The 22,526-nt window shown below is 40.8% G+C and overlaps 1 protein-coding gene across 1 annotated transcript in view; it reads right to left on the bottom strand.

The window, feature by feature from the left end:
• LOC120947196 (activating signal cointegrator 1 complex subunit 1-like) overlaps positions 1-22,104 on the bottom strand; it is a 149,033-nt gene extending 126,929 nt beyond the window's left edge. The window contains exons 1-2 of the mRNA XM_040362316.1: positions 21,982-22,104; positions 8,391-8,470 (exon numbers count right to left, since the gene is read on the bottom strand). Of these exons, the coding sequence (XP_040218250.1) occupies positions 8,391-8,470; positions 21,982-22,081 (180 nt within the window). The 5' untranslated portion in view covers positions 22,082-22,104. The remainder of the gene's footprint in view (positions 1-8,390; positions 8,471-21,981) is intronic.
• Positions 22,105-22,526: the final 422 nt, after the last annotated feature.

Raw genomic sequence — 22,526 nt, 5'->3', positions numbered from 1 at the left:
GTAAGTGTCAGAAAATGGTAGCTACCTGCAGAACACAAATGCATCAAAGGTAGTAATATTTGAATCAATTCTCTGGAGAAAAATACCTCTAGACTGTGAATCAGTTCTCTAGTGAGACCATAGCTGTGGATAAACTATTGAAAATAATACACAGAGTATGAGGGAAATGTTTCCCTCTACTACATATACCGACATTCCTGACCAAAACTATATGCTATAATGTTTACATGTATGTTACTTGTCAATCTTGCTCTTGAAGGGTGGTTATATATTTCTTGATATTTGCAAGCAGTGCAACAGGTTAAATTATAATTAATTGGCCACACAATCATTAATTACCTTGTGATAACAAGCATTTTCAAGCACTGAAATTGCTTGTACTTACTTTTCAAAAAGGGAATGATCCTTTCACTTTACTTGTGCTGTAATTTCAAAGGCCAAGACAGGAAGAAAAACTACACCTGGTACCCTTTTAATATGCACAGTAGTACTGTATTCTGGTGTCATTAGACCTTACCAATAATAATATCATACAATACCAAAAGTGATAGGTTCAAACACTTTTGTTATCAACAAACATGCAAATACACAAGCCCATATGTTAGGCTCTGCTTTCACTATTGCAACCCTAAAGTCGCACGATTTTATCGCAAGTTTTTGCCGCGATTTTAATGCAACTTGAAGCAATGCCTGTATATTCTTGAGGTCAATGGACCTCAAGTTGAATCAAAGTTGAACCAAAGTAGTGCATGGAATACTTTGAAGTCGCTGCAACTTGAAGTCGTACAGATATGAACGGTACTCATTGAAAATCATGGGGTATGACGTGTCATGCGACTTTGCAGTCCCAAGTCACATGACCAGTCGCAATACTGGAAACCGAGCCTTACTTGGGAAGCACAATGGATGCATGGCAGTATTTGGTATCTGCTTTACAAAAGGCACTTCAGACTAGTATTTACAAGCTTATGCTTTGTTAACTATGCCCAAATGTAAATACAGTAGTTATTGTACTATTATTGATGGATTTATGTATTTGTTATGTGGATTAATCTATTGAGCATTATGCCGCGTACAGACGGTCGATTTTTGTGATGAAAAAAAACGACGTTTTAAATCATGAAATAAAACGAAGTTTTTGAAACTTCATTTTCAAAAACGACGTTGCCTACACACCATCGTTTTTTCACAATGCTCTAGCAAAGCGAGGTTACGTTTCACCACTTTTTTCCATTGAAGCTCGCTTCATAACTAGCTTCTGGGCATGCGCGGGTTTAAAAACGTTGTTTTAAACGTCGTTTTTTGCTACACGCGGTTAATTTCTGTGAAACAAAAAACGACGTTTTGAAAAACGACACAAAAAATTCAAGCATGTTCGAATTTTTTTTTGTAGTTTTTTTGAAGACATAAAACGACGTTTTGCCCACACACGATCATTTTAAATGACGTTTTTTTAAAACTTCGTTTTTTTTCATCACAAAAAACGACCGTCTGTACGCGGCATCAGTATTCAATTAGTATGGCCTTGTTGTACAATCTCAGTATCTTGGGTTAGCAGTTTAGATCACAAAACCTGTTCTTAAGAATGCTATTCATTAATTAAGTAACCCCAACATTTGAAGACCCGGAAGATAGAGAATTAACACTTAAATATTTATTAAACCACTTAAATACTGGACACGTTCACCCCCTTCCTGCCCAGGCAAATTTTCAGATTTCAGTGCTGCCACACTTTCAATGGCAATTACTCAGTCACGCAACAGTGTACCAAAATTTAAATTGTTATAATTTTTTTTTAAACAGATAGAGCTTTCTTTTGGTGCTATTTAATCACCACTGTTTTTTTTTTTTTTGCTAAATAGATGAAAAAAAATAACTTTCTGTTTTAACATTTTTGCAATCAAATCTTACTTGCAAACGTATTCTGCTACATTTCTTTGGTAAAAATAAGCATAGTATTTTATTTAGTCAGTGTGAAAGTTATCCAAACCCTGGCTCTCCATTATTCAAAGTGATACTAAATTTTTGTTAAAAATAACAAATATGTTATACTTACCGTCTCTGTGTAATGTTTTTGCACAGAGCAGCCCAGATCCTCCTCTTCTGTGCTCCTGGCCCCTCCCTTCTGCTGAGTGCCCCCAAAGCAAGCAGCTTGATATGGGGGCACCCAAGCTGAGCCGCAGTTCCCTGTGTCCATTCAGACATGAAACTGTGGCCCGCCCCCTCTCTCCTCGTTGGCTCCCGGACTTTGATTGACAGCAGCAGGAGCCAAAGGCACTTTGCTGCTGTCTCAGCCAATGAGGAGGAAGAGCTGGACAGCCGAGTCTCCTGTACAACATCGCTGGATCGAGATTGGGGCTCAGGTAAATATTAGGAGGCTGAGGGGGGTTGATGCACACAAAAACTTTTTTTTATCTTAATACATAGAATGCATTAAGATAAGAAAAGCTCTGCCTTTACAGCCACTTTACCTGTACCCAATGCACCCATCACCCTTCACCCTCTGGCAGCAGCCACAATCCACACAATTTAGTTTCCATTCCTCTTCTTCCCAAAACTAGCCTTACCTTCTCATGTGCCATCTGGAATGCCTGTTCTGTCTGCAACAAATTCACTTCGGCCCATGACCTCTTAGTCACTAACTCCTTTAATCTACTTGCTATCACCGAAACCTAGCTTCCTGAATCCAACACTGCTTCTCCTGCTTTCCTCTCCCATGGTAGCCTTCTCTGGACTCTCTCCTACAGATCCAGTGGGAGGATCTCCTACCTCACAGAGCATATTTCAGGTTCTTCACTCTCCTCCCTCTCTTTCCCTATTATTTGAAGCTCATGGTATATGTCTATTTTTCCAATTTCTTTAAGAATTTCTGTGAGCTATCGGCCCGTGGACTGGTATCAACTTTCCTTGATGACTTCTCTGCCTGGATTTCCTACTTTCTCTCTTCTGAAATTCCTACAACCATTCTCGGTGACTTCAACATCCCTATTAATACCAACTCTCCTGATACTTCTAAACATCTTAGTCCAACTTCCTATTTCAATCTAAAGCAATGGATACATGCTTATACTCACTCTGATGGCAACACCCTTGAACTTTTATTCTCCTACTTATGAACTCCGTACAATCTCTCCAACAATTATTTTCCTCTCTCTGACCACCACCTTATTAGTTCCACCTCTCCCTCCAAGCGTATAACAATTACACGTAGAAACCTTTGCCACTTTAACCCTTCTATTCTGCTACTGACCACCTTGATAACAAAATCTCACCCCTGTCCTGCCCGGAATATAGCCACAACTGTCTACAATAGATCCTCATCCTCTGGCCTGGAAACTTTTGCCCTCCTCACTACACACAGAATCAGGCCCTGACTCCTACAACCCTGGCAAACAGATGACACCAGAACTCTCAAAAATTGTAGCCACACTCTTGAGGGTCTGTGACGCAAGACTAAGTCTGAGAAAGACTTTAACCAGTATACAGTGCCTTTAAAAAGTATTCATACCCCTTGACATTTTCCACATGTTGTCATGTTACAACAAAAAACATAAAATTTATTTTATTGGGATGTGATAAACCAACACAAAGTGGCACATAATTGTGAAGTGGAAAAAAAAATGCTAAATGGTTTTCCAAATTTTTTACCAAATATGTGAAAAGTGTGGTGTGCATTTGTATTCATCCTCCTTTACTCTGATACCCCCAACTAAAATCTAGTGGAACCAATTGCCTTCAGAAGCGAAGATTATTTCTGGGGTTGTTGGTCAATATGGTTATATGTAATTTGTTTTCAATGCTCTTCTTCTGCTATATGAAAGCCAAGACAAGGTGTCAGAACAGCACATCCTGTGAGGATTCCTTATTAAAATGTTGAGCACCACTGGCCCTAGACCATCAATAATGCAAGAGCATATAGGCAGCTTCAGGATGATGCATGAACACAAGCTACTATTCTTTTATATACAGTATGCATGCTATAGTAAATTTAGCCATGATTGGGACTTTGATCTCATCAACAGCTTTCTGCTTTGTTCAGTATAAAAAATATCATGGTTATTAATATTTATAACCTATGTAGCTAGTAATTAGTCAAAAACAGTGACATGCATTTCACCAGCAATATATGTAAAAACTCTGTTAAAGAACAGTAGAAAAAAAAAGACCCTGTAAATTTCAACTTCCATTAGTTCACACCCTTCAACTATTCATTCTCCGCAATCACTTTCAATTGTCAAACTACAGCCAAAGATGTGCTGGGCAATCTTGACTCACTATTAATTTATTTCCAAGCACAATATATAAATCATATGCGAGAAAGTTCAAATGACACCAGCACTGTTTGCCCAGAAGCTCCAGTCATTTAGAAAATGAAAACTGAACATGTAGTGGAAATCTGCTGGGCTGCTGTGAATTAAAATATTCAGAACTGCATAGTGATATTGGCTAGATATTCAAAAAAATATATATTTTTTTTTACACTGTAACAGATCAACATTTTTTTCCCCCAACAATGATAAAGGAGAAGACACAATTCAATGTATTAATTTACATTACAAAACCTTGATCTGATTAACAGGTGTATGTTTTACTACCTGCTAAGAGGAAACACATTTTAATGCACCACTGAGCTAGCAAGCAGAGAAATATAATGTGCTGATACTGATTGGGTTAACAATGGGAGTAAATTTAACAGAATAAGAAATAAGCAGAACATGCAAAATGATGTGTACTGCACGCTGTGTAAAATACGGGACATGTTCTCCATCATAAAAACAAAAAGGGGAAAATTCTCAGCAGAAATCAGACACTGGGGTTGAGTGCAAAATCTGATGCAACTGTGCATGGTAGCCAATCAGCTTGTAACTTTAGCTTGCTCAATTAAGCTTGGACAAAAAAAAAACTGGAAGCGGAATGGTTTCTATGCAGAGCTGCATCAGATTTTGCACTCTCTAGTTTTAGTAAATCATCCCCACTATTTCTTTGCACTGCAATGATTTACACAATTTTACTTTTACACATTTATATACTATCTTTATAAAAGATAGGTATAGGATCAGGTGGACAGCAACCAGTTTAAGGTGAAGAATCGGGGTAATGCAAGAGGTAAGTCTCATTTAAAAGTCTAATTTTAGGATCTCTACTCTCCAATGAGGGCCTAGCACTGGGCTGTTGCACAGTGGGAATTAGCTTCATGTTGAAAAAACCCTCTGTGCTGTGTGAGCCTATGAAGAAAAATATCCCTAGCAGCACAGAAATTAGGATTATCAAATGTACAAAACTGTTTGCTCTAAGATAGCCTTGTTAGTTTGGACAAACAGGGTACCTGACAGGTTTACTTTAACATATATCAAAGTGAAATCTTACAAAGGGCTGAAACGTATACATGTTTTGTGCTGTAGAATACCATCAAACTATATATTGCAGGTCTCCACCTTTAATTTAATTTTATTTTATTATCCATTCGAGAATTGGCAATTCAAATTATACAAATTTCTCCAAAAAAACAAAATTGTTAATAGTTTATATATTGCTCTTATTGTAATTGAACACATTGCTACTTTGATCGAAGTGTAAAGTTTTCTCCAACAATGTTGTCTATGCCCCAGGTCTTTATAGCTAGATCACCTTGGAATGCAAACACAATGATATTGAAAGTCCATAGAGATTTTTTTTAGAGGACATTCGTCCCAATTGGGTCCATCAAACACACTTTAGTAGTGACTATTTTTGGACAATAAGGGGGTGATTTACTAAAACTGGTGCACACAGAATTTAGTGCAGCTGTGCATAGTAACCAATCAGCTTCTACGTGCATATAGACAGTATATAGATAAATGTAAACAGTATAATGGCACAGTTAACCCCCTCAGACCGACAGTTCCTTAAATACCAGGGACAAGGTCAATTAGAGATAACAGATTTTTGAAATAGTCAATAGATGAGAAAGAAGTTTGTAATGACCTGTTTTGGAAGCTACAGAAGTGCCAATTGCTCATGCTGCTGCCTCCGATTCCAGTGAGGAGAGAAAGATAGAGCAGCGCCACTCATGTAAGTATTTAGGGGGGGCTGAACAAAGAAGGTTTTTTATAGCTTAAATGCAGAAAATGCATTAGGGAAAAAACCTTAAAGTATAATTAAAGGCAACATTTTTGTTTTTGTTTCAGATGGAGTGGAGAGGGATTAGAACACCTGTCGTTTCTATTGCTGTCTGTGCTTCTGTTAGAGAGCTTCACTCTCTCTATTTGGAATGGTTACTGTTATTATTGAAAGTGAAAGTAAAAGAAGATCACAAATTTTGGGTTGTCCCCAGAAAAGTAAAGTGGGGAAATCTTCCAATGGGGTCACTAGTTCTGGTGATCTGGGAGTCCTCAGGAGATTTCCTTAATTTGCAGGGATTTTCTCTTACTTTCTGTTCTGTCTATGGGACAGGAAGTGAGGGGAAATCTCCCCAATGGGACACCGATGGCAAATATAAACCTTCAGGGGTTATAACCCTCCCTTGCTCTATCCAAAATGAAAAAAAATTGTTTTGCCTATAGTTCTACTTTAAGCCTTTACAGCCACTTTAGGGTGCCAGTTTATCAAGGCCCAATGGAATTGCTCCACTTTGGATTTAGACGTAGGGCTCTGCAGTGCAAGAGCGATTATTGGAGTGTGGCTAGATCCTACCAACTAAAAGAAAAGCATATGCTAATGCCCATAGGTGTGCACAGCCTATTGTATTAGGGTGTGCACCTCAAAGCTCAAACACACATGAACGCAACCTGCTGTCACAGAGAGGAGGCTCTGATGGTGGGAGACAGTTGATTGGGAGCATATTTTGTTACATCCTAAGTATAGGTGTAATGTGTTCCTACTGTTGAACCTAGCCTTTAATATAATGGGGGCATTTACACTGGCCACTGGGACCCCAACCACCCACCTGGTGCCACCCCTGGATAATGCTAATGCACATGGGGGTGATTAGGGTGTGCCCAGGCACACCCGGCACACCCTGTGAGCACACCTATGCTAATGCCAGACATACCCAAAGTGAAACTCTTTTAATAAGAATGTAAAACAAGATAGAAAAGAAAAAGAGTTACCAATGATTATATTTTCCATTTGTTATAGGTTACAATTTAATGAGATAACACATATTGTTCATAGATATTTACCCATAATACACAGTGGCAAGGGTTTAAGAGAGGGTTTATCTTCAGGAATCTAATTCGTAGTTAGAATAGCACTTATCATACAAAGCATAACTTCTACTACTTCTACTATCTCTCGCTAAAAATAGCTAAGGGGACATAGGCGAGTGCTTCAGGCATGTACAGATGTGGACACTATTAATACTCAAGTTGTGCCTATTTGGGAGATTCTCATTTTATCAGGTCATACTGCAATTTCAGAATGCATAGAGATACAAACATAATGAGACATTTTGTAGATTGTCATCAAGGAGATCTGACCTCATTTATGAAACAATTTATAAAGAGTGTAGATGAACCCATTTTAAATCTTCCATGTAAAGAGAACCTCCTTTTTATGTGTGTTTGTTCTTCCCCTTGTTTTTTTTTTCCTTTCTTCTTTCTCTCTGCACCCAAACCCCCCCCCCCCTTCTCCACCCCTTCCTAAAATTTGTAGTGTGTTTAATCGTATGCATAAATGTCTAACAGTCTATTATATATATTCTCCTTTAAGAGATGTCCAGTAATAAGCCGGCTATACAATATTCGATTTTTAAACAAAAATTTCTACAAATATTTTTACAATCATTTGTACAAGCAGTCTCACGATTTCATTTGATTTTGTAGTGAATGGACTTTTTGGAATTAAAACTGTATACACTTAGAAATTAGTTTGGGAACATTTTTCCATCCTGCTCCCTTGAATTTTCTCATCACTATGGTGGAAACTCAGCGTCGTTTTGACCATATTGACGATTAGAAAATCAAACTGTTTTTAAAAGAAAACATTTCAATGAAAATGAATGTTCTTCCTGATTCCCTCCTATCTGCACAACTAAGCCCTATTGGGTGAAACACATTAGGGGAGGCGGTCTCTGGGCAGACAGTATTTGTTGTGGAATAAACTGGTCAGCTTTGTGATGTGATCAGTGTGCAGGTGTCTTTCATTATCCAATGTTTGCCAGTTCAAATATGTTGAAAAAGTCAAATTCCAGTGACATATACTATATTATTAAGCCAGGCATTTAGGCGTTTTTCTGCCAGATCAATAAGCTGTGCCTGTATCATAGACCTAAAGGATATGTCACCTGTAGAAGAGTAGTCATACTCTAGTTTTTATAAATGTTAACAAGCTTAACAGCTGTTTTATTGGTTCATGTATAAATATAATTAAATCATAAAGCAGCATATGGATCTAAAGTATTTCTCACTAACCTTCAGTACATTTCTAGCATCAAACGATTCTCTTTCTCTTTGGCCAGGCCTTCCAGGAGATACAGTACTTCTTTCTTCAGCTATAATGAAAAAAAAAAAAAAAAACTTTACCAGTTATTTAATTTGTTTTTGTGAACTAGAATAAATAAAACTAGAGTACTCTCTGTTAAGAAAAAAAGTCCATAAAATAAGGGTAGAAATGCTAAAGCAGTTTATATATAAAGGTAATAAAACACTCCCACCAAATGCTCTGCCGAGTGTTTTGTTTTTGATTATATCAATCATACCTTCAAGAATATAGCACACACATATTACTGCATTTCAAGAGAACCTTACATTAAAATAATAACACAGGCTATTTAGAGTACAGAGTTGCATGCACTGAGAATGTCTTTAGTAGGGGTGAGGTTTAGGTTTGGGTCTACCATGGGTTGTTCGTGGTTATGCCTTATGCACTCCTGACCCAGGGACTTAAGCTTGAACTTAGTTTAACGGCTTGCCGACCAGCCGCCGCAGTTTTATGGCGGCAGGTCGGCTCTGCTGGGCTAGATCACGTAGCTATACGTCATCTCGCCGAGCACGCGTGCCCCCCTCTCGCCCCTGATGCCGACGCACGTGCCCGGCGGGCGCGATCACCGCCGGGCACCTGTGATCGCTCGGTACAGAGCGAGAACCGGGAGCTGTGTGTGTAAACACACAGCTCCCGGTCCTGTCAGGGGGAGAAATGCCTGATTGTCTGTTCATACAATGTATGAACAGCGATCAGTCATTTCCCCAAGTCAGTCCACCCCCCCTTCAGTTAGAACACACCCAGGGAACATACTTAACCCCTTCCTCGCCCCCTAGTGTTAACCCCTTCCCTGATTTTTATAGTATCAATGCATTTTTATAGCAATGATCACTATAAAAATGCCAATGGTCCCAAAAATGTGTCAAAAGTGTCCGCCATAATGTCGCAGTACCGATAAAAATCACTGATCGCCGCCATTACTAGTAAAAAAAAAAATATTAACCCCCTTAGCGGTATCCCCGAGTGTGACTCGGGGTGGTTTTTCAATGCTATTATCGGTATCCCCGAGTCACACTCGGGGTAGATGTGCAGAGCGTGCAGCGGCGCGGCTTACCTGCTCGCTGAATCTACAGACAAGTTACTCACCTTGTCCCTGGATCCTGCGATGCATCCCCGCTGTGTGAGCGAGTGGGAACTCGCTCGATTCACAGTGTCCCCGTGTGCCGCCGATCTCCGTTCCCTGCGACGTTACGACGCACGGGGGCGGAGAACGGCGCCAAATTCAAAAAAGTAAACAAACACATTACATACAGTATACTGTAATCTTATAGATTACAGTACTGTATGTAAAAAATACACACACCCCCTTGTCCCTAGTGGTCTGCCCAGTGCCCTACATGTTCTTTTATATAATAAAAACTGTTCTTTCTGCCTGGAAACTGTAGATTGTCCATAGCAACCAAAAGTGTCCCTTTATGTCGAAAATGGTTTTAGAGCAGCTAGAAAACAGCGATAATAAATTATAATCACTTGCAGAATTGCGCGATAGCGATTTGTGGGGAAATTCGTCATAAAAAAATAAAAGTAATGACAGCGACAATTCTGCAACTGAGCAAATTTCAGTGATTTTTTTGAGTTGATTACATTATTGAATAATTTTTATTATAATTATATTATTATTTGTTATAATGATTTATAATTATTTATTATATTATAATTTATAATTTTGTTTTTAAAAAACTAGACTACTAGACTCTTGTTTGGTCAGATTTAAATGAGTTATTCCTAAGAATTGCAGGCCTACAGTATAAAACGCCAAATTTCCTTGCAAAATAATTGTACCGCTTTTGGTACGTAATTCCAGACAGAATCATACCGCCAGGGAGGTTAATAAAAATGCCATAAAACTATCCCATTTTGTAAACGCTATAACCTTTGCACAAACCAATCAATAAACGCTTATTGCGATTTTTTTTTACGAAAAATATGTAGAAGAATACGTATTGGCATAAACTGAGGAAAATTGTTTTTTTTATACATTTTTGGGGGATATTTATTACAGCAAAAAGTAAAAAATATATATTTTTTTCAAAATTGTGGCTCTATTTTTGTTTATAGCGCAAAAACTAAAAACCGCAGAGGTGATCAAATACCACCAAAAGAAAGCTCTATTTATGGGGAAAAAAGGAAGCCAATTTTGTTTGGGAGCCACGTCGCACGACCGCGCAATGGTCGGTTAAAGTGACACAGTGACGAATCCCAAAAAGTGGTCTGGTCTTTGACCAGAAATATGGTTCGGGGCTGAAGTGGTTAACCAAAAAATGTGACTGCACTATGTGGTCAAAGAAATAATAAAAATATATAATAAGAAAGCTTCTAGCACAAAATATAGGATATATGCTATCCATATTCCTTTTCCAAAAAACGTGCCATGCCAATAAATCAAAACAAACAATTACATTTACCACATGATCCATAATAAAATAGAAAAAAATATGGTGAACAAATCAAAACCACTCAGTAAAATGTCACACAAATCAACATACACGATTAGCGACATTCAAAATTGACATTCCATACACATAAAGGTCCGATGCCAGGAATGTGATTAACAGTGTATTAAATATCCATCTTCGTGTGTAATTCATCAAGTGCCCCCTCCACCTCCACATAAATGCTTACCAGAGCGCAAGTGTGACCCCAAAATATGAGAAGTCAAACCAGCACTCAATGTACACCACCGTGCAGCTGCTACAGGGTAAGGTTCAACCTCTCCTTCAGCCCAATTCTACTCAGCAACAACTCGCAATAAGAGGAAAAAAGAAAGACCACCAGGCTTCAACAGTGTGAAATCTATGATAAAAAGTTTATTAAGTCAGTTAAAAATGCCTACATAGACATGCAACCATCGGCACCTAACAAAACAACATTTTCCAGAATTCTGCAAGTAATTGCACACATGCGTGATTATGTCACAACTTTCGGTTCTGTCCTATGCCAGAGCGGCCATCATCCGATACTCCCAGAATGATGCAAGTCCCCACTGTTAAATACTGGATGATTGTTAAGGGTACGGAGGTACCCCTGAGACCAGCACAAAGATAAGAAATAATGTCTCATAGGGATAAATGCACATAATGCCATCTAGTGATGGAAACACAATATTACACTTCAACGATTGCACCAAATAGATAGTAATATAGACAAATAGATAGGCAATAGTAATAGATAATGGAAATATAGACAGATATAGACAAACAATACCTACGTAGTAAAATGTAATATAAACAGAATGCAACGCAAAATGTATTTATTTTTTGATTTTCTTTCTCTATTAACCAAAAGTACAAGCCCCCAGCTTAGCCAATCGTTTTATTATGTTGGAAGATGTCATCTATGCCAATCCTAGAACTCAGTTGGTCTTATGGAAAAGGTATATTGATGACATTCTCCTCCTTTGGGATGGTGTCATTGCATCCTTAGAATTTACTATGTTGGAGCTTAATTGTAATGACTGGGGCGAGTGAACATCAAATACATTTTATGGACCTTTTGATTAAGTGGAAAATGCCAGCCATGTTATTAGTACCTACTTTAAATCAACTGACAGAAACTCCTTTCCTTTGAGTAGCTATCACCAGAGTCCTCGGCCTAAGGCCCCGTACACACGAGAGGATCCATCCGCTGGAATTGATCCGTGGACCGGCTCCAGCGGATAGATCCCCTGGTGTGTACAATCCAGCGTATCTGTTTCCACAGATTTTTATCCCCTGGGATGGATTTCAAGCGGATAAAAATTTGAAGACATGCTTTCAAATCTATCCGCTTGAATCCATCCCAACGGATTGATCCGCTGGTCTGTACAGACTCACCGGATCAATCCGTCCGAATGAATCCCCCGCATGCGTCGCAATGATTCGATGCATGCGTGGAATTCCTTATATGACAGTGTCGCGCACGTCGCGGCAACGGCGTGACACGTCATCGCAATGGGATTTCGGCGCGGATTTCGATCCGATGGTGAGTACACTCCATCGGATCAAAATCCTCGAGAGGATTTATCTGCGGAAACGGTCTGGTGGACCGTATCCGCGGATAAATCCTCTCGTGTGTACGGGGCCTAAGTCAATGCGTTGCAGTCAATTCCTCCCTTTGAGGAGGAATTTTTACATTACCAGGACTTCAACAATCATACAGTTGAAGGGTTATGATTAATTCATTTTGGATGCCATAATTTCCAAGGTACAACAGATAGAGAGGGAATTCCTTTTGGTGGACAGAAATAGAAATACTCAAAATAATTTCCAGGATTTTTTTCTGTCAATGATCACTACTTTTTCTGTCCAACATTATGTGATTAAAACATTTTAGGAAACGCTGGTCTCAAAAACGATAAAGTGTTCGATCCTTTTTCTGAATAAACCCCATATCCTGTTTAACCACTAGAGGGCCGCGCTATAGACGAAAGACGTCCACAGCACGGCTCTCAAGTGCCGAGTGGACGTCTTTAGACGTCCTGTTGTTGTGATTCCCCGTGCGCGCCGCTGGGGGCACGCAGTGGGGAAACAACGTGCCCGGCGCATCGCTCGGGAGCCGATGCGAGTGCCTGGCGGCCGCGATGTCCGCCAGGCACCCGCGATCGTCGGTGACACAGCAGGACGTGGAGCTCTTTGTGTAAATACAGAGCTCCACGTGCTGTCAGGGAGAGAGGAGACCGATCTGTGTCCCTTTACATAGGGACACAGCATCGGTCACCTCCCCCAGTAAGTCCCCTCCCCCCACACAGTAAGAACACAATGAGGGAATACATTTAACCCCTTCCTCACCCCCTAGTGTTAACCCCTTCACTGCCACATTTATACAGTAATTCGTGAATTTTTATAGCACTGATCGCTGTATAAATGTGAATGGTCCCAAAATTGTGTCAAAAGTGTCCGACATGTCCGTCGCAATATCGCAGGCCTGACAAAAAAAAAATCGCAAATCGCAGCCATTACTAGTAAAAAAAAAAAAATCATAAATCTATCCCCTATTTTGTAAGCGCTATAACTTTTGCGCAAACCAATCAATATACGCTTATTGCGATTTAAAAAAAAAAATATGTAGAAGAATATGTGTCGGCCTAAACCAAGGGAAATTTTTATTTTTTTTAAAAAAAAATTGGGATATTATTATAACAAAAAGTAAAAAATATTGTGTTTTTTTTCAAAATGTTCTGTTTTTTTATGCTTATAGCGCAAAAAATTTAAATCGCAGAGGTGATCAAATACCACCAAAAGAAAGCTCTATTTGTGGGAAAAAAATTATAAAAATATAATTTGGGTACAGTGTTGTATGACCGCGCAATTGTCATTCAAAATGCGTCAGCGCTGAAAGCTGAAAATTGGTCTGGGCACGAAGGGGGTTTAAGTGCCCAGTAATGAAGTGGTTAAAGTCGTTCCATCCTTTAGGGACAAGATTGCTCACAACAGAGTGGACCCTCTTTGCTTTTTTTCCCTCTTAACACAAGTTGTTGCTAAGTACAATTGGGCAGAAGGGGAGATGGAATCTTACCCTGCAGTAACTGCGGAGCAGGGTGTTTACACTGAGTGTTGGTTTGACTCCTCATATTTTGGGGGTCACACTTTCTCTGGTAAACCTTTATGTGGAGGTGGAGTGGCACTTGCTGGATTACACATGAAGATGGAAATTTAATAAATGGTTAATCACAGTCACGCATTGAGCTTTTATGTGTATGGAGCTTGCACTGTATAATGTCTCTTCTGATTGTCACTGTGTATGCTTGGTTTGTGTGACACAGTTAAGGATTTATAGAGCCCACCCCAGCCTATCAGAACTGTGTCCATCACCTCCATCCAGGGAAAGGGAAGGTACGATTTTGTATGGTTTTCTTGATTCTAGGGCCAAGCTGGGGATCCACCATACAAGAGAGACTTTTTCCTGGCTGGATAGCAGTAGTGGGTGATCCAGAAAAAAGATCAGCTTGACCCACATTGTGAGAATGTTGAATGCAAGGGTCTTGAATGGAACTGTGCAAAGGGGACCACTTTAAATGAGGCTACCGAGAGGCACAAAAACATCATATAGAAGCAAGTCCAGGGATGTCTGGTTGACCTGAGAGTCTGGCAATTGGACCTCAGAAGAGCAATCTTTTCCTGAGAAAATAATATTTCTGCTTGGGGCGTGTCCAAGGTCAATTTCAAATACTCCAGATGATGGAAAGGCTAGAGGGCAGACTTCTTAAATTGGATCACGCAACTTAAAGTTAAGAGGCACTGGACTGTCCTTTTAGTGTTACAAAATAGGGCTGTAGCTGAGAAATCTTTCAGCAGAAGGTCATCCAGGCACCCAATGATATGGAAGTATTGGGATCTTAGTGGATTTAATACTTTTGGGAAGACTCTTGGTGCAGAGTAGAGGCTAACAAATTGTAAATTTTGCTAGAAAGCGTTGGTGTGCTGGAAAGATGGGAAAAGGGGAAATTGGGCATCTTGGATGTTCACTGATGACTGTAATTCCCCTTATCCGACACAAGGAATGACAGATCTTGCCAACTCCTTGCGGAAATTGGGGAGAGTAAAGCCCTTTGAACCCTTCCTCTGCAGGAACTAGACTCCTTGTGCCTGTAGTTGATTCAGGACTGCTCACAACTCTGTCTGTGTTTGAGGTGAAGCTGGCAGATTGGAGGTATGGAATCGAGGAGGAGGCAAGCATAGAAATTCCAGGCCCTGGAAATGACAGATTGGAGCCAGAAGTCTGGAATGTTTCTGATACTGGCGCAAATGGCAACAGATGTCCCCCCACTCCGCACACTGAGGACATCCTTTCATCCTGAAGAAGGCTTCTGGGTAAGTTTGTGGTGTTTTGGGGGAACAAGGAATGCGACTAAAGGATGCTTCTTACATCAGAAGTGAAGCATGGCTGATGTGCAGAGTGTCCCACATCCCTTTTCCAGCAGGGGGGGTCACTGATAGAAATTGTATTTAAAAGTATTTTTTAATAGTATATATACACACATTTGCTTTATTACTACAAATGACTGTCTAAATGTATGTGTTGACCTTACATGGGCCTTAAATTAACCAAAATATTTCTAAAAAATCTTTACCTCTAACCTACTGTAACCCTTAACCACTTGCTTACTGTGCACATATACCCCCTTCCTGCCCAGGCGAAATTTCAGCTTCCGGCACTGCGTCGTTTTAACTGACAATTGTCGTGCGACGTGGCGACCAAACAAAATTGACGTCCTTTTTGTTCCCACTAGGGAAACACTAGGGGGAGAGGAAGGGGTTAAATGTGTAGCCTAGTGAGTGATTCTAACTGTAGGGGGAGGGGACCGACTGGGGGAGGTGACCGATCTGTGTCCCTATGTACAAGGGACACAGTATCTGTCTCCTCTCCCTGACAGGACGTGGATCTCTGTGTTTACGCGCATCGTGTTCCCAGTAACGCGGCGGCTCCCTCTAGCGGCTTTAAAATACGAGGACGTCATATGACGTCCTGTCAGAACAATTGAGCTACTGTGCCACTGTCAATTGAAGGCGGCTGGTAGGTGAGTGGTTAAACTAAATCTTGACCCCCAAATCTAACCATTACATTCAGCCTTTACTTTTAGTGTTACTTATGTAACCCTTGAACTTAAAGAGGAACTGCAGTCTGCTCACATAATTTGTAATACAAATATTTTTGCCATTCTGAAGCATCCCTCCAACCACTTGGCATATTATTTTATATATACTGTGATTCTGTACTTGCCAAATATGCTTCAGAAATCTCCCTCCACTAAGTCTGGCTGCATCCATTTTAACGGTGGGCAGCTGAAGCTGCTGCCTGTTTACTTCCTGGATTTACACAGACACAGAGGCACACCTCCAGCTCTTATTGGCCCTCTTATGACTCATTCCCTCTCCCTTCCTGGCAAACTCTCACAAGAGTGAGAAAGAGAGCTGTGCATGATGTCACAAGCCTAGGCTAATGACCAGACAAGAAACAGGAAGTGGGCTGTATAAGGTATTTACTGGCAGATTTATTTAAAAAAAACAAAGGCAGAAAATGTAATAGACGAAAAGATGAAAAAATGACTAAGGGTCCCATTTAAGATTAACCTCTGACTAAAAAAAAACATTGATTTAGGATTGACCTACAATTCTAAACGCAATTACAACTGACCAGATATAGGTGTATGCGAGAATTTAAAGGATTACTAAAGTCTTGTTTTTTTTTGTTTTAAAGTAACAAATATGTCACACTTACCTGCTCTGTGCACTGGTTTTGCACAGAGCAACCCAGATTCTCCTCTTCTTGGGTCCCTCGTCTGTGTTCCTGGCCCCTCCCTTCTGTCGAGTGCCCCCACAGCAAGCAGGTTCATTTAGACACAGAGCCATGGCTCGGCCCCGCCACCTCTCTCTCCTCATTGGCTCACCGACTTTGACCAACAACAGCGGGAGCCAAAGATGTCAGGACAGTACAAATACTCCCCAAATGACCCCTTTTTGGAAAGAAGACAGTCTGAGGTATTTAGTAAGAGGCACAGTGAATTTTTTCCCCACACGGCTTTGGAAAATTAAGAAATATATATATTTGGAAGTGCAGTCGCTATAGATCTGAGGGGGACATGCAAAGAAAATAAAAAAACAGCATTTTTGCTTGCACATGATTGGATAATAAAAATAAGCATAGTGTTCCCTAATTTCAGAGCTTCCCCTCAGATCTACAGCGACTGCACTTACAAGTGCACTTTCAAGGCATTCTAAAGGCATAAATTACACATTTCATTTCCTGAGTACCCATCACATTTTTAAATTACCCTCACAATTACCCCATTGTGGAAAGAAAACAACCCAAATGTATATTCCATGAGGCATAATGAGTGTTTTGAACATGTCATTTCTTTCCAAAAGTTTTTGGAAAATGTGGGGGAAAAAAATGAAAACTTATTTTTTTCTCACAAAGTTGTCAATTTAGAAGATCTTTCTAACACATAGCCCCTCAAAATACATTCTGCTACTCCTTCTGAGTATAGTGATACCCTATGTGTGAGACTTTTCCACAGCCTGGCCACATACAGAGGCCCAACATGCAAGTAGCACCTTCAGGATAATAACACATAGCATGTACACACCAAGAATTACACCCCAAAAAACTTTCTGCTGAGCAAAGGGTAATAAAAAAGGCTCACCTATGGTTTTACCCGGCAGGAATACCGTTCCAGAGCAGACAAAACATTGGTCCAGACAGCCAAAGGAAATGTCCAGGCACCAGACAGAGATATGGAAAAGTATAAACATGGTCCATGGTTTAGCAGGCAGTTCAGGTAACAGGCAGAGGCATGGCCAGTTCAGGTGGCAGGCAAAAGGCATGGCCAGTTCAGGTGGCAGGCAAAGGCATGGCCAGTTCAGGTGGCAGGCAAAGGCATGACCAGTTCAGGTGGCAGGCAAAGGCATGACCAGTTCAGGTGGCAGGCAAAGGCATGACCAGTTCAGGTGGCAGGCAAAGGCATGACCAGTTCAGGTGGCAACTGAACCAGGTAGAAACTTCTTCTCTCCACTCCACTCTCCACTCAGAAGATCTTTTCTGGAGCCCCTCAAATATGTGAGACCCCTGTACTGTACTCAAATGATCAGTTCAGGAGGCAGACAAAAAGCATGGTCATTTAACAGGCCAAGGTAAATTCACATTGAAGGCAGAAACATGGTTGGTAGAGGCATAGTCGTAAACAGCCCAGGTCATTCACAGAAATGGCAGATGGTGGAAACTGGAAAAAAAAATCATCTTCACTTTACTATAAGTGTAGTGAAGTATGATAGCTCCGATAGCACGTTCCAATACAGAGGCCTGGCTGGGAGGGACATTGGGGACAGTAGTATCGGGTGTCACAACGAATTCCTGTACTTGAACACACACATTTTTTTGGGGGGTTTGCGAACCTGTTTGGGTAAGAGGGAGGATTTCGGGAAAGTGCCTTACATCGAGTCTGGCTAATATATCGGAGCAAATTAGTTGAGGGGCTTGGTCATGGGGATAGAGAAGTTCTGTAATCACGTCTTCTTGTAATTTTAGATAGGATAGGGAACTTTGGGTGCACTTTTATATACAAATTGAACAGGGCTAGTTGCATCAAATAAATGGCAACTTTTTTGCACCAAAACATTGATTTCCTGGTGACCAAGTAGGGCTTCATCATCTGGTCATTCATATCCACCCCCCATGTAAAGATTATATTCATGCACACATTTTGGCTTCTGGAGGGGGCCTCCTCTTCTCTGCAGTTCCACCAAGGTGGCATCATGCATTGTGGAAAGGATGTAGATCCATCTCTTTTTTCATCTCTCCACTTCAGTGCTAGTACCTCTTCAGTCCACATACTGGCCATTTCCCCGCTTCAATTTCTTGGTAACCAATCTCTGTGGGAATCCTTTGCGTTTGGTCCGTGCTGTTCCACAGGCCACAAAAATTGTCTACGTATAGATGGTAACCTTTCCCAAGCAATGGTTCGATCAGCTGCCAGACAATTTTGCCACTTGTTCCCATGTAGGTAGGGCATCCAGGGGGGTTTAGCTGTCTGTGTCTTCCCTCACAAATTGTAAAATCATATGTGTAACCCTTGGCCCTGTCACATGCCTTATAAAATTTTACCCCACATCTGGCTCTTTTACAGGTATTGCTTTATGCCAAGTCTTCCGGTGAAGTGTACTAGCGATTCATCTACAGATATATTAAAATCAGGGGTAAACATCTGCTTGAAGCTGGCGCAAAAATAATTAGGGGTCGAATTTTGAATAGTTTATCATAATTGGGATGATTTTGAGGGAGGCATTGTTGTTGAAATGTAGAAACCTCATAATCATCTCGTAACGGGTTCTGAGCATAAAAGACGAATAGATTGGCAAGTGGTGGATAGGTTGGGTAGACCAGCAGGCATGGAGTTCATATTTTTTTTGTCAGCCCCATGTTGAGGGTTAGGCCAAGGAAAATTTTAAATTCTTCCACGGTGAGGGGTTTCCAAACAAAAGGACGGGCATATGAAGAATTTGGATTGTTGGCTATATGTTGGCTGGCGCATAGATTACACTGCTCCACAATGTAGGTTAGGAGATCATCGGTAAAAAATAAGTGAAAGTAATAAAATTGGGGTTACTGAGGGCCTGGTTGGGCTGTAAAAGGGGGAATTACAGGTTCTACTGACGTATCAGGCAGCCATGTTGGATACAGTAGAACATCTGGGAGGCTAGTATGGGCCCTGCCTCGTTGTTGATGGGACGCCCCATTGCTAGCATCTGGCCTATCCTTTAGGAAAGTTGCAGAACTGCTGGTGGATGCCTGCCTATCCCAGCGTGCTGCGCTGCTGGTGGATGCCTGCTGATGGATGCCCTGGAGTGCTGCACTGCTGGTGGATGCCTGCATATCATCATGGAGTGCTGCGCTGCTGGTGGATTCCCTGGAGTGCTGCTCTGCTGATGGATGTCTGCGCCTCCTCATATCTCCCGATCCCCCTTGTTAGGATTCTATCTGCCTCAGTTTCTATTTCAGAGCCACTACTTTCCACTGGCTCATATTCACAATCCGAGTCTGACAGAGAGAGTTCCTCGCTACTCTCGTCTGACATACTCTGGTGTATCTGGATAGCCTCCTCGCTGCTGTAGAATCAATCATTTAGCCATGTGGGCAGATGTGCCAGATGTTGGCAGGCAAATGTGCCTGATGTTGGCAGGCAGATGTTCACTGGGATAGCTGTATGACAGGTGTTTTCACTGTGTGGACATTGTGTTTTGGGGACACTAGCTGGGTGATTAGTGGGTAAACAGCAGACAAACAGCTAAAAACTCACTGATCTCACAGCTGCAGCACAGATTGTCTCTTCCTCTCCTCACTGACAGGCTTTGTGTGAGGAGAGGAAGAGATGAGAGCAGTTATAACTGATCTCTATTTACATTACATGATGGCTGTAATTGGACAGCCGTCATGTGATCAGGAGGGCCAATTACATGGCCCTCCTGTCGTGCACACATTTCCTGTCTCTGGGGTGCACAGGCAGATTGGGATCGCGCCGCTGTGCAGGCACATGGCGGCGCAATCCCCTGACTAACATATCCCCCCTCTCTGTTTACATCACGATGGCTGCGGATCAAAAGGGCAAATCACAGTGCCCTTCTGCCGTTCCGAGATGTGGCGTGTCCGCGGGACGCACACTCATCGGGATCATGCTCAGGAACATCCACTCAGAAGGAGAGAGCACCCACCCGGCCGTATATGTGCAGCGGCTGGGTGAGAAGTGGTTAAGATAGAAAAAATACTTCTGCCTTTAGAACCACTTTAACCAATCTGTATTATGATCGGTTCTTCAGCACTACTTCAGCAGTATTTGTTAGAGTAATTGAGAAACTTCTGAAATGGCCCATCGACATAGCAGGTTCAAATTTGATCAGGGGCTCTCTAAAATGATTGAACAGTTTGTGGCTTTAGATTTTATTAAATTTGGTCAGTTAAGTTGCATTAAATGATCAAAAAATTATCATATCAGTATGTGTGGGGAAACTACTAAAGTAGCTCTTAATTTTACCCCTAATCTAGCGTTTAAAGAATAAGTTCACATTTTACCCATTTTTAGGGTGAAACATGTGACATGTTCCCAGTGCTGCAGCCGCTGCCTGATCCTCCCCCTCCCTGTGACAGGAGTACAGGGAGAAGTTCCCCATACCAGCTGTCACTTTTTGAAATCGCAGCCACGTCATTCTTTCACACAGCTAAATGAACTACAAAGCCTTCACATCCTTTGTGGCTGTTGGTTGTAGTTCTCAATGAACTACCACAGCGCTGTGGAGCGCAGTGGTAGTTCATTGATTCTTCCTGTCAGTGTATCTGCTTGATCTTACGGGATTTACATACACACAGATACACTGACAGGTCTGCAGGAGACCTGCATGACATCAGCAATCTGCTGATCACATGTGTAATGCATTAAAGGCTCAAAATTTACCTACAAAAAAGTGCATTTTTTTTTTTTTGTCAACTTATCCTTGAAATTTAAACTGCAGTGATAAGAATTGTTCAATGAAAACTGTCGTACCACACTGATAAAAAAAAAATTCAAAACAGTTCCAAAAGAAATCTCAGAGCCAAATTCTCTGTGCCAAAAATTTTACATTAAAATCTATTGACTCCCTATTTTCCCCCAGCTGTGGAATCTTACCATCCTTACAATACAAAAGGTGAAAAGAAAACTGACAATTATTCAAACACTTCAGTGGACATACCAAATGGCTGGATATATAAAATTATTATTAAATGGCCACTTGGCATACTTGTCAAGTAAACAAATATTTAAGTTATGGTTTCCTGATGTGTCACATACATGATTTTAAGGAGTCTTTATTTAAATGTATAAATAATAAAAAATATTTCTTGCTAAAAGTGTACACGTTATTTCTAATTTCATGTCTAGTTCCTCCTCAATACACTTTAGTATAAACTGTATTACAGCACACAATAACCAAATCAGGCAGACAGGGATTGTTGATCATATGAACAATGCATGGATTCTCTTCTTGATATCAATACTTGTAAGACATATACACTTGCCTAGGGGGTCTCTCCGGAACAGTGTATTCATAACTGTTGCATGAAGTTTTACCCTGTCCCATTCTTTTAACATCAGCCCCGAGCCCAGAAATCGCTGCATAAGACGATCCGCTGTGAGCTGCAACCTGTGCAGGGAGAGAGAGAATACATATTATTTTATATCAGCTTAGTCTACAATTTACAAAGTGTAGCTTGACTGAAAAAAAGGTGTGAGTATCCTAATTACAGCAGCAAAGTAAAGCACAAACCATCAGAACAAGACAAGTGGAGTCCACTGAGATACAATGTAAGTGCGTGCCAGGGCATTTGGCAACTTTGTACATTTAGCAAGACTGCAGAGATGTAATTTCTGTATATTATTAGAAATATCCTACAAACTAACATGATCTTAATGTGAAATTACTTTGTCATTTATTCATGCTGCAAAAGAAAATAATTTTATCCTGGCAAAAAAAAAACAGGCTGGGAAAACCTAAACCGTCTATGAAAAGTGATTCTTCTTCCAAGGTTGGTTGATTAGGGGGTGAATGCAGAGGTAGCAGACT

This window comes from Rana temporaria, chromosome 8, assembly GCF_905171775.1.
Source record: "Rana temporaria chromosome 8, aRanTem1.1, whole genome shotgun sequence".
Taxonomy (NCBI): Eukaryota; Metazoa; Chordata; class Amphibia; order Anura; family Ranidae; genus Rana; species Rana temporaria.
The sequence above is the reverse complement of the archived record's forward strand: the minus strand, read 5'-3'. Positions and strand labels throughout refer to the sequence as shown.